Source organism: Atractosteus spatula, chromosome 4 (assembly GCF_055471065.1).
Source record: "Atractosteus spatula isolate fAtrSpa1 chromosome 4, fAtrSpa1.hap1, whole genome shotgun sequence".
Lineage (NCBI taxonomy): Eukaryota > Metazoa > Chordata > Actinopteri > Semionotiformes > Lepisosteidae > Atractosteus > Atractosteus spatula.
The window spans coordinates 6518764-6530836 of record NC_142709.1 but is presented as its reverse complement, the minus strand read 5'-3'; the positions used below and the strand labels follow the sequence as shown (position 1 = coordinate 6530836).

The following is a 12073-nucleotide window of genomic DNA, read 5'->3' as shown; positions in this document are numbered from 1 at the left end:
AGGCAATCATAACATACTTCGGTCTAAATGCAAACAGCCGGGACTGGACCACCTGACCTGAGCGTGCAAGGACTCAGAGAGGATTACTGGTCATTTGTGACGCCAATCAGAAAATCACAATAGAAGGTGACAGTGATGGCTCGTCCACGAAACTAAGACCATAAAAGGCACAGACCCATATTCCTATTGTGAATGAGATATAATAATGTTTGCAACATGGTTTAGGAAGGATAAGCAAACAGAATATGGCTTATATCGGAATTGGTTAGATGCAGAGACACATTCGCAGTGTCATAATGTTATAGTGAGGAACCATTAGGGATTTAGGATGAGGAAGTGGTGCACAACTGCAGTCACTGAGGGCTGCAGTACAGGACTGGTTTAACACTTCTCAGAAGTCTTCAATTGCTGGTGATTTAAAGAGACCTAGAAAACCTGCAGGATTTAGGGTCTCGGGGACTGGAGTTCTGTGCCTATTGACTAAGGCGAGGGAGGGTAAACAGTAAAAAACACAGGGATGACATCCTTCAGATTGTTCTAACATGTGCATCGTGGGTCATAAAACAAACAAAAAGGTTCTGGAATGTTTTCTTTCTTTCTGCCCACATCCTGTCTCCATGGAAGACCCAGCTGCACTAAACCATCCTGTGCAAACAGAAAGACGTAACACAGACCTCTGCTTGTTGTGATGATGTCAGGTTCTGCAGGAGCTGCTGTTGTGTGTGAGCTGAAAAGGAGAAATGCTGTCATTCAGGGTGCATAGGTTATAAAAAAGTCAGCCAGTCTTTGATTGCCATCTACATTTTTACTTTTTCATATCAGAGCTTGAAAATATATTTTACCACATGAGTTTTAACTTGTTTTACAATACCTAAATTTTACCATATATTGTATCAGTGCTGAAACGTAACACTCTTTATCCATTCCATAACCAAACCACACAATAAATGCAAATCAAAGCTGTTTTACAGAATGAACAAATGTTTTTAGAAGGAAGGTTTAATTATACTAGGTTAGTTTTTTTTAAAGCTTTTTGAGTTTTTTTTCTTGTTGTGAGTACATGAAACTACAAATGCTGTGCCTAAGAACAGTGGTTCCCCAACCCCGGCATAGACTTTTAATCTGTTTCTCAAGTCTGTCCTGAGTGTCAAAACTACTACAGCGACACTGTTTCCAACAACTTCCACACACAGAACTTCCCACAGTCTCTCCTCAGCTTGCCTGCTGTTCTTTCTTACAGCTCCTAATGGTTGATCAATAGAAGATGGGTGAGTATTCTACTACGGAAGGATCCCACTGTAACTACAACTCTGCCACACAACAGAAGCCTTCTGCAGCTTTAAGAGGTGGGTGTCTCTTAAGATTCTATACAGCAAAGCAGATCTGCTAAAGCTCTGTGTGCCTTATTGTTCCTACCTGCACAAGTGCAGCCATGAGTTGGTGGGTTCACTGAAGATTGCATAAGGACAGCAGAAACAGCAAGGATTATAAATGCATTTGTTCGCAAGAGAATTAACATTTTTCTAATTATGCCCACATTTGCTTGACATTAAAGGTTATTAATAGCTAGAATGAGACAGAAGCTGTTGTTGAGTTGTTTCATCCTGACATTGAAATGTATGAAAGATGAGTTTCATTGAATTATATCCTATTTTAATATTCTACTTGTTATATTTTGTCTATGCTTATGTAGCATAAAAATCATAATTGTGACTACATTTCCTTATTCTGGTATATAGGCTTCAGCAATAATCATTAATCAGCACGCATGCTTGAGTGCTACATGTGAAGACTGGAGATTAATCTGGCCTCAGAACCAATGTTCCCTCTAATTTTAATTTTTTTCCCCAGTGACAAGAACTTGTGCACACTAAATTGACTGTATGTAAAATTGTAAACCTGAAATTATTTTTTGTTAATATAGTCATTCTCATAGAAGCACAGAGGTCCAAAAGACCGGGACAGTGATTCCACAAGCCCAGTCATAGAGACTGCGTGTGGAGCGAGCAGGAGCAGGGAGGTATGAGACTACGAGAGCACAGATATCGATGATTGAGTAGCAATAATAATGCCCACAGCCAAGCTGGGCCTCTTGCAGCCAGTCTCGTGTGGTCAATTTAGCATTTTTCAATTGACGACTGTGTTTGTTTTATTATTATCATATTTTGGGGGGAATAAAAATTTTTGTGCGTAGTTCAATTTCCTATGTGTGCTAATTTCATGACCTGTGTGCGCGTGCACACACGCACAGCTTTCAGGGAATATTGCTCATAACTTTAACTCGCCTTTTTCTCAAAAAGAATCCAATCGATCTAAAGATTTCAAAGAATTTTCTGCTTACCTTTTCAGTGATGCCAGGGATATTCTCTGAAAAAGAGAAAACATGATATTCTTCATGCTAAATTATTGCTGTCCACAATTACTACACCTTTTTATTTGTGTCCAAGAAATCCCACTGTTTATACCTGTCGGCAAACATTCCTAACTTTTCAAGAAACTGTTTGGTATATTTTTAGTATATATGGTATATACTGTTTGGTACATCCTTAGATCGTTTTAAATGCATTTTAAAACAAAAAAACGGATAGTAATGTAATACCAGGGTCAAAAGTCTATTTCTTTTAAATGTTGTACTTGGCCTTTATCACAGGAAAGCTGAAACATTCTTGCCCTTTCACTGTTTCACCAAGGAGATCATACGATATTGCGAACTAATTGACTTGGATTTTTCCTCCCTAAGTCTGAGCCCCTCTGAGCATGGAAAATACGAGCTCAGTAGCCAATGTTAAGCCAAAAGTGTGGCAGCCCACTTCAGAAAAACCCTTTATATCTTGGCAGAACTTAATGAGTCAAACTTATCACAACATTAAGAAGTCGTCAAAAGCCACTGAGTTTAGCTTTAGGCTCTTAATGTTCATAAATATTTTGTATTTAATAAAATAAACAGAAAGGCATTTTCCTTATTGACTACATCTTCTTTTCTAATTTCTTACCCATAGTTGCTAAACAAACACGTACATAATTTCAGCTGTTGTCCTATATTTCGAAATATAACTATAAGTGGTCTGGCCAGGAAGTCTGTGGCAGCTCCATGGTGACATCACTTACATTCTGTACCAGAAGGTGATGCTCATCTGACTGGCTGAAGTTTCTGCCGATTTCCAAAACGCTCATGGTTCCTTCCTGACAGAGCTTCATCCAGCCCACATATTCCTCTCGGTCAGGAAGCCGATCCCAAAAGATCTTAAATGCCTCCCAGATTGTTTCTTGGCACACTAAACAACAGGAAAAACATTCAGCACTGGGAGGTTAAGTCAATAAAGTTGCACATTTTGTGCATCTGAAATAAATTTGTATATATTCATCCATCCAATCTCTAACCTTTATCCAATACAGGGTAGCAGGGGAGCCAGAGGTGATTCTGACAAGCAATGGGCACAAGGTGGGGTACACCCTGAACGAGACACCAGTCCATTGCAGGGTACACACAGACACGCACACACTCACACCAGAGCCAAGTTTCCCAGAAGCCAATTAACCTCCCAGTATGTCTGTGGACTGTGGGAGGAAACTGGAGCACCAGCAGAAAACCCATGTAAACATGGGGAGACCACACAAACCACATAGATAGCACCCCAGGAATTAATCCCATTCTTGGAAGCAATTCAAACTGTCCACCTGCAACACATGCTTTGTATCAGGTGTCAGATCTTGTGGAATTTTTTCTCCTTTCTGTCACAGATCATAGATAAACTCGTGTCTGTTCACTGGTCTCTGAGCCCATCTCTGATCTCTGATCATGCCAGCTCATCCCACAAATGATCATGAGACTCGACTCTTGCAGGTAGGTATTGCAACCGCGCAATAACTTTAACATCCCCTCTCACAGGAAAGTTGTCACACGGACAGCATAAGGAGATGCACTGTCTATCTTGTATATTGTCAGGGTAGGATAAGCTTGCAGGAGGGGTAGGTGAGGTTCCACGACTTCATCGATGTGCCCAGTCAGCTCGCCACAAATCCCAAGGGTAGTTCTGAAGTGAGTAGACACTCCAGCCAGATCATAACACTTTGGTCTCCCTATACGGTTTTGATGAGATGCTGTGACTCACCTGGTGAAGTGATCACACAATCTGTAATTGTATTATAAATAGCTTATGTATATAAATTGTATAATTTATTGTATAGCAACCTTAACCTAATCCCTATAAGCTTCTGTCCTTCTACTCTTCTATCCCTCTTAACCAGCTCACTGATAAAGCATTTTATTGCTGACAGCACCACTGTATGCTGTACTGTTTGTGTATTGAGAAATAAACCTGGAATGATTGATTGATTGATCATGGTCTACGGTTATTGGACTGTGTTTGTGACTATATCATCAGGCCAGGTTAGAAATTCCTGACACCCCCAATGAGGATGGCTCTGACTGCACTGATGACATGAAGCTGTTCTCTTGATAGGCAAGGTATATTGGTTTCTTTTGGGTTTTCTTTCTTTCCACCAATCAACTCTCCCACTGATCAAGCGACAGCCGTACAGTCATCATTGGTCATGGGTATTACTGTCAGTCATGAATGATCAATTAAGCACAGTGGATTAAATGAAACTTCAACATCTAATAAATAACAAAAATCTACACACTTTGTTTTTTAGCCATACAAGTATAAACAGAATGAAAAGTTTATGTTGATCCTTGGCATAACATATTTCACAAATGTAAATAAAACAACATCTTGGAAATGTAGTGGTTTAATCCATTTAGATCTAAAGTTCCATTTGGATTGTTTCACTTTCTGACTTGTTACTATCTCCCTATATTTCTTTTGCATTATCTTCTGTCTCTTGGAAAACGTTATTGTGTGCCACCACAGAAAAATGGCATTGCTGAGCCGAATTAGAAATGCTGCAGTCTAGCTTAAAAGAAACCATTCCTATCTCTAATTGGATCAACTTATTCTCCATCTCTCCTTAATAAGGTTTCATTTCTTATAAGCAAAACAAAATCACACAATGTAAATTTATTGCAGAATCTCAGAAAATATTTTAATTAACTATCTTTCAAAATGTTCTCCTCAAATTAGCAGAGCTTTTTGCAAAAACTCCATTAAGCTGCTGACTCTAACACTTAAAAAACGTTTTTAACATTAACGTTGAAAATTAACAGCTAAAGGAAAAGTGCTTTAATACAAGATTGAAGTTTAGAGTTACAGGTGATATAATGATGTTTATAGCCAAGACCATAGTATAATTGGCATATCCTGACTCTCCATTTTATGTTATATGGACAGTGTTAACTGTTACACAATAATTCATAAACATTGCTGCCAAAATCTGAACATTGACACAGATAGGCAGATTTCTTTCTGTCTTGAGAATCTTGAGATCTGAAGATCCTTCAGCTCTCAATATTCAATGGTCATTGCAAAGACAAGGAACCACAAGTCATGTGACACAAGCCATATTCTGGACAGTTACTATGAATCATCGTGTCTCTAGGTGGGATAGCCACTATCATTGCAAAAGGATGTCACTAAACCCAAGTCATGAGACTTATTAAGAAAGGATCTGTGACCGGAATGAGCTGCAATTCTATCATCTATGATGGGTCAATTCAACACCAAAGGTTTGTGTCAGCTAAATGGGCAGTGACTATACAACAGACATTTACATTGCTGCATTTTCATACTGTACCGTGGAAAATGTCCAGTTCTTTATTTTATAAAGTTTAATATGAAAAAGAAAAAATGAGGAGTACGGATTACAAAATTTAGAATTGAATTTTTAAAACATTTGTCAAATTGAAAACATCTGTGACAGTATGTCAGTATTTCATTTTGAATTACTTTGTTTCATTTAATAAATTCAAAGTGTATTATACTTTTTTTGGGCCAGTAAAAACTCAACACAATACCAGGGACATGTATGAGCTGAAAGATTTTCATAGTTCTGCGTTTGATTACTTGTATTTACAAGGATAAAACTAGACAGGTTTTTTTTCTAAGCTTTTACCAACAAAACTTTTAAAGTATAAAATTAAGATAAAAGCAGCAGTTGTGCTATTTCAGTGTCAGTGACTCTGACTCTCAGCTAGACAAAGTTGGAACCATAATTCCAGGAAGATAGTTTTAAAACCAAACTTTTGCTCTAGGCATCATTACGCATCTGATACACAAAAAGTTAATGATCTATTTACTGTATAGTTATCTCCTGGATAAAATTTGGCTGTGCAGCATCACCATTTATGTATTCCATGCAAAGAAGAAGGTTCACAGGCCTGAAAGGTTCAGACAGGCCTGAAAAAAAACTAGGTGTGAGATTTTCTACCTCAAAATTGAATGGATATTTGTGAAAGGTTTACATATTCATGTGGCACAATGTTTCATCTCATGCTTCATGACCAGACCTGCTATTTAGAGTAGTGAAGAGATTCAATTTGAGGACATTACACTTTGAGCTGGATTCAGTCTTAATCTATAGAAAAACACGTGGCATGTGTGTCATAGCTCTTACTTTCCAGCTTCCACTACACAGTTGTACTAACAAAACTTCTTATCTTCATGTTGAGGCAGTATGTTGTGAGCTCCCACATTTCCTCAAGTTGTTTCCAACGAGTTCTCCAAAATGACAACTTTATTTTAGTTTCTTACTGAAGCTAGGCTCAGACAACGAAACGTGACAGAAATCCAAAAGGGGGGGAGCGTCTTGGAATGAATGAAGGCTTTTCACTTGGCCAGTCGGTGAAATTAAAAAGAGGAAACACACTGCAATATTTTTTTTAAAACGAGGAAACGTCCTGCAATGCTTCACCTGAGTAATTACATAATACGAATGGACATAAATAGTCAAGCACTTTTGTGGGGACTCGCAGAATAAGACAAAACAAACAGATTAAAATCAGTGCGCAGCCAGAAATGAAAACTATAAAAAAATAATGGTCATAAAATTGTTCTCGTTGCTTGTTGTAGAAAACGCCTCAAGTATAGCACAGTTGAAAACATAAATTTATGGATATTTATCTATATCTTAGCAGCCATTGAGCTATTATTAAGTAGATGAAATACCATGTCTATTTCTCTTACAAAGTATAATTCACCATCTTTAAATGGGATATAAAACCACAATACTTTTTTGCTTTGAGTGGGAGCCTCTACAGCGTAATTGAGCAAAATGGTATTAAAGATTTTTTTTAAAATCATGTCAACAGTGCAATGTCTTTGTTGCATTTATTGCCAGGCTAAGAATGATGTTCATTATGGTACTAAATGACAGACGACAGTCAGTCCGGGCACAGCCTGACCCCAAGCACATGTTCTGTGATGTGCTGAACATACTCAAGAGAAGCTTTTATTTTGTTGTCACATTTGGGGGCACAAGTTCCATCCCCCTGTGAGTGAAACCTGTGCCAAGACTGGCTTCAGGAGATGAGAAACTCTGGGGCTCTGGAGCCCCCAGTCTGTGATCACACTTTACTGTAGGATTGTGTGTCCCAGCTGCTCCCAGTACGTACTGTAGCTCATCAGTGTCCACTCGCAGTCCCAGTGTTCTAATCATTCCTTCATTACACTAGTTCAGTTCAGAGCAACAATCACATTATCTGTGCATGTCAGAAATTCAACCTTTTGTTTGTACTTAATGTTCTTAAAGGGATTTGGTTGACATCAGTGTATTGTAACTGGATTTATGAAAAGATTTCAGTTTGAGTTTTTTCTTCCCCGTACTTTTGTCGTGCTTCTACTGTGAATTTATTTTGCTTTGCCCTGCTCTGAGCGATTTATATCAGATTTTACTATATTTCTCTGCTTTATCATACTATGCTTTACTATGATTTAACTGTGCTCTGATACATTTTATTCGACTTTTACTGTTTTATACGACATAAATAGGGTGCCTCTTCCTTTCTTCTTAGTTATAGTTTAATTACCAAGTCATCAGACCGATCTTTATTGGTAAAAAAAAAATGTCGTTATGTTTTACTTTTTATTATTATTAAAACTATAAACAATGAACAAACATTAATTTCACACCACACACATACAGTTTGGTGTCCCGCACGTCCAGTACACAGTTTTACGTAATTAAAGTGTGCATTACCAAATCGTGGATTCACTGAAGGCATATATAATAATTAGGATATCGATCTTACCTCGCAGGCTGAAGTACTTCAAATGATTTGCGATTGCTTGTTGAATCGTCTCTTGCGGACAAACTTTAACTCCACTGGGGAACAACACGTTGCGTTTTCTTCTAGGAATCGCGCCTTTATGCTCGTCTAGAGTTTTAAAGACAGGTGATGGAACGGTTCTTTGAAAAAAAGATTGACTAAATAAAATCCTTTCATTCCTCCAAGTCTTGTCTTGTCCACTTTGTGACTGTAACCCTTCGGTATCAACCACTGGACTGGAAACTGAAACGAGAGTAAATTGGTGTCTTAATTTGCTGGCCCACGACTACGTTAGAACGCCAAAATAAATCAGACACAGAATAAATCAGAAACACAAAACACATAGACATACAGACATATACCTGTACTTATTTCTAGACGTCCTTTCATAGAGCTGAAAACAAGAAAGCACAGGAAATATTTCCAAGACAAACCCAACATTTTGAGTTTTGTATTTTTAGTTTCGAACTTTTAGAACGCAATTTAAATTATTTTCATATCGGATCCTAGCTTGGTAATATGCTCACACAGATCACGAACTTGCAAAGGCCCAAAGTCCAGATAGTTTTCCTGATTGGAGGATGTTTCCCCCAGATGGGTGGTAAAAACAATTTAACTGGGGAGGTGCTGAAGACAGCTCCGCGTCCAGGTAAGCAGATGGGGACTTGTCCAGATCTTTTTTGCACTTTAATCCTATTTGCTAAACCCTTTAGAGCAGCTCGTCATGCAGTTAGTAAGACTGTACAAGGTCGCTTACAATTCCACTCATCAAGTTCTGAAAGTACTGCTTGTGTGAATTCAGACTAAATTTTCATGCGTTCCAGTCACAGCAAAAACAGTCTACACACACAAACCCATACGCACACGGTCAGTTTACACTGCTATATCAGAAGTCCTTTATCTCAGTGAAGACAAGGTGGGGACTACTCTTTGCCAAGAGATTATGTCTTTGATGCTCCATCGTTTTGCCAGTGTTAATTTAAATAATAACAATACATAATATATAATAATAAAGTTACCCTGCCTAGGTGATGGATGAAACAATAAAAGCAGTTTGAAATTCAAGACATCACGAGTATCTGCAGAGTGTGAACTACACTGTAGATATCATGTTATTAATCTTCGAATTTGTTGTAAGAAGGAAATATTCAAAATTATTTTCAAGAGAATGTGGTGGTATTAGCATCATTTATAGGATTTATTTACTCTTTCAAAAGCAAAACCACCAAAAAAATAGACGTATTTTTTTATCGGAAGCCTCTTCAGGAAACAGCTTCGTTTATCTACTGCTACAGTTGGGAGAAAAAGGGAAATGAATCGGCTGTTAGGTAATTAGTGAACATGTAATTAGTTATGTAAGTTACTGACTTACTGTCACTCAAACCCGTCGATTCAGAAATTGGTAAAGCAGTCAGTCTCGTTGTAATTATAGTTGACCTAAAACCGATGACCTAGCGGGACTTTGTTTCGAAGAGCAAATCTTTATTTCACAGTAAAATAAACAGTTGATTTTTCACAGTTCAATCTCATCTGTCGGATCTGACCAAGCCACATTAAACACGCTTGTTATCGGTCTCAAAAGAATACTACGCCATTATATTGGTATGAGGTGGTTGCAAATTATGTGAATGTTATATTCAGCTAGTGTGTTAAAAAGAGCAATATGTATGGTTAACGCATTGCATAAAGCAGGATTAATATGGCAGACCCTTATCTGACCCCAGTAGCCACAACTAATAGTATTAAGTCCCATTGGAAATCTGCTCAAGTGGCTTGCAGGAAAGGAAAAAAAATGACATGTGGCGAGAGACGAGCTTTGTCCTTGATTCTAGCCTGGCTCTTACATATATTTGAGTATCAAATATTAACTCAGATATAACCCATTCGCAACGCTGCGAGATTTGGTTTTTGGCTTTATTTTTTATATACGTGGACCTCTACACCATGACAGAATGCATCCTGTTCTTGTACCTGGGGCTCATTCACAGCGCCACTCGCACTTCTCACATGATTCGTGAGTTCAGCAAGCGCAGGGCTCAGCGGAGTGAAGACAGGATTTAGACAGGAAAAAACCGATTGGTCTGACATTTTCCGGAGCTCGGGAAAATTCTTATTTCCCCCATGCAAAATATTGGGACCCTGTGAGGAACATGTCTCTGGAGACTGGCTGTTCAGCCGGACAAATGGTGAAGAGTTGGACAGACAGAGAAGCAGCTGCAACACCCTAGTAAGCAGGCTGAGGGGTGACTGAATGGAGTCCTCTTTGCTGTGTTCCTTTCCAGAAATACACCTCTACCAGACAGCTGTTGTATCTAAAGGCTTTCAGACCAACTTAGTTCTTAACTAATCCAGTTCTTCATAGTTATTGTCTGTATTGTACCATTTTCATGGGTCAACATTTCCCAGAAGTCTATGAATGGATTACCCTGACATTAGAGACAACAGCACCTCTCAGTCAGGAAGTAACATTCTCAAAATGTCAAATGACATTGTACAGTTTTGACGTGAGTTTCAAAGAGACACGCCCGTGAAAGCCCATTGACTTGCTATGGTTTTACAGGCCGTTTAGCTTTTAAAAGTAAGAACTTTGCACTTAAAGACATCCAGTGGCCTTCACCATGATGAAGGTTATATGCACCTTAACCCAGTGCCTTCAGTAATAAAAACACAGTGAACTTTTACTGGTTTGTATAGCAAATATGCTTTTTACTGAAAGTTCTGCCTTCAATAAACAACAGAACTTATGTTCTTCGTTTAAACCTGTGCTCAGAAATAAATTACTAACTGAAACATAAAACTGTGTATGTAAGAATTAAAAACAAAACCTGTCACTTACAAGTTTGAACAAATACCAAAACTGGTCCTTTCGCTGTATAATGTCACTTACAATTATAGGGAAATTGTCCCTAAGAATTTTAGTGTCTTTGTCTTATTCTCAGATAGTCAAACAAATTACAGGCTGCCATGCACATTGTTACAGTACTTTGATCTTTTACAGTTCAATATCAGTGAAGTTAAAAACATAAAACAGTTACAAATCAGATGAGGCTATTCGGATCATCTAGCCCGTTTTGAATTGCCTTCTTACGCATTTAAGTTAACAGTGGAAGTTCAAGTCAGTATCATTTCAGATGAGTGTATTTGCCCAAAGTCAATGTTTTAAAAAGTTGAACAAGAGTATTTGACAATAAAGGGGCATCAGAATAATTACTAGTTGCTCTATATTTTTCACATGGACTTGAAACAGCTCAGTTTAGGAGCCAAGAATGTATGTACTTCTGAGTAGCTCTCGTTAAAGCCCGGCGATTCTTCTTCTTTCACTTTATTTCCCAATAGTAGCCAAGCTATTTGCCAAAATGAAGTCGCGATTGCACATCGTGTACTTGTTCCTTAAGAATATCCAGATCTCGGCCGCCGTTAGTGGCAGCAGCCTTTTTAATGGTGTGATCAGATATTTTGGAACGTTGGAAGATGAAGTTGGAACAATGAAGCTGTTCCGTATTTCTTTACAAATATATTGAAGTGAAGGGGGATGGTGACCAGGTTTTGCAAGACACCTTTCTTTCGGATCCCCTTTTCAAGCATTCTCCTAATGCCCAGGGGTCCGGTGGCCATTGGAAACAATGAGATGGCTGGGGATTAACAAGAGACCGAGGAGGAGCGATCTTATCTTCATTAAGATTGTAAGAAGACTAATCTTACGGTGCAGCTCAGAGAGCAGATTAACCATGTCACTGTAACGTAATACAATGCTAGCAGGGGCCATTCCTGAAGAATTTAATGGATATTGGCCTTGATAACTCTCCACACCACACTATAAAATATTTCAAGGTATTCCTGGTAGTCTGCACTATTTTGACATAAATTTCTCTTTTTCCGGTAGTGAAAAATTGCTAGACTCTCCTGTTT

General features: G+C 38.3%; 1 protein-coding gene across 1 annotated transcript in view; it reads right to left on the bottom strand.

Moving 5' to 3' along the window:
• LOC148835740 (interphotoreceptor matrix proteoglycan 2-like) overlaps positions 1 to 8605 on the bottom strand; it is a 33251-nt gene extending 24646 nt beyond the window's left edge. Inside the window, exons 1-6 of the mRNA XM_088914666.1 lie at positions 8527 to 8605; positions 8147 to 8407; positions 3109 to 3275; positions 2342 to 2367; positions 1417 to 1449; positions 675 to 727 (exon numbers count right to left, since the gene is read on the bottom strand). Of these exons, the coding sequence (XP_088770792.1) occupies positions 675 to 727; positions 1417 to 1449; positions 2342 to 2367; positions 3109 to 3275; positions 8147 to 8407; positions 8527 to 8605 (619 nt within the window). The remainder of the gene's footprint in view (positions 1 to 674; positions 728 to 1416; positions 1450 to 2341; positions 2368 to 3108; positions 3276 to 8146; positions 8408 to 8526) is intronic.
• Positions 8606 to 12073: the final 3468 nt, after the last annotated feature.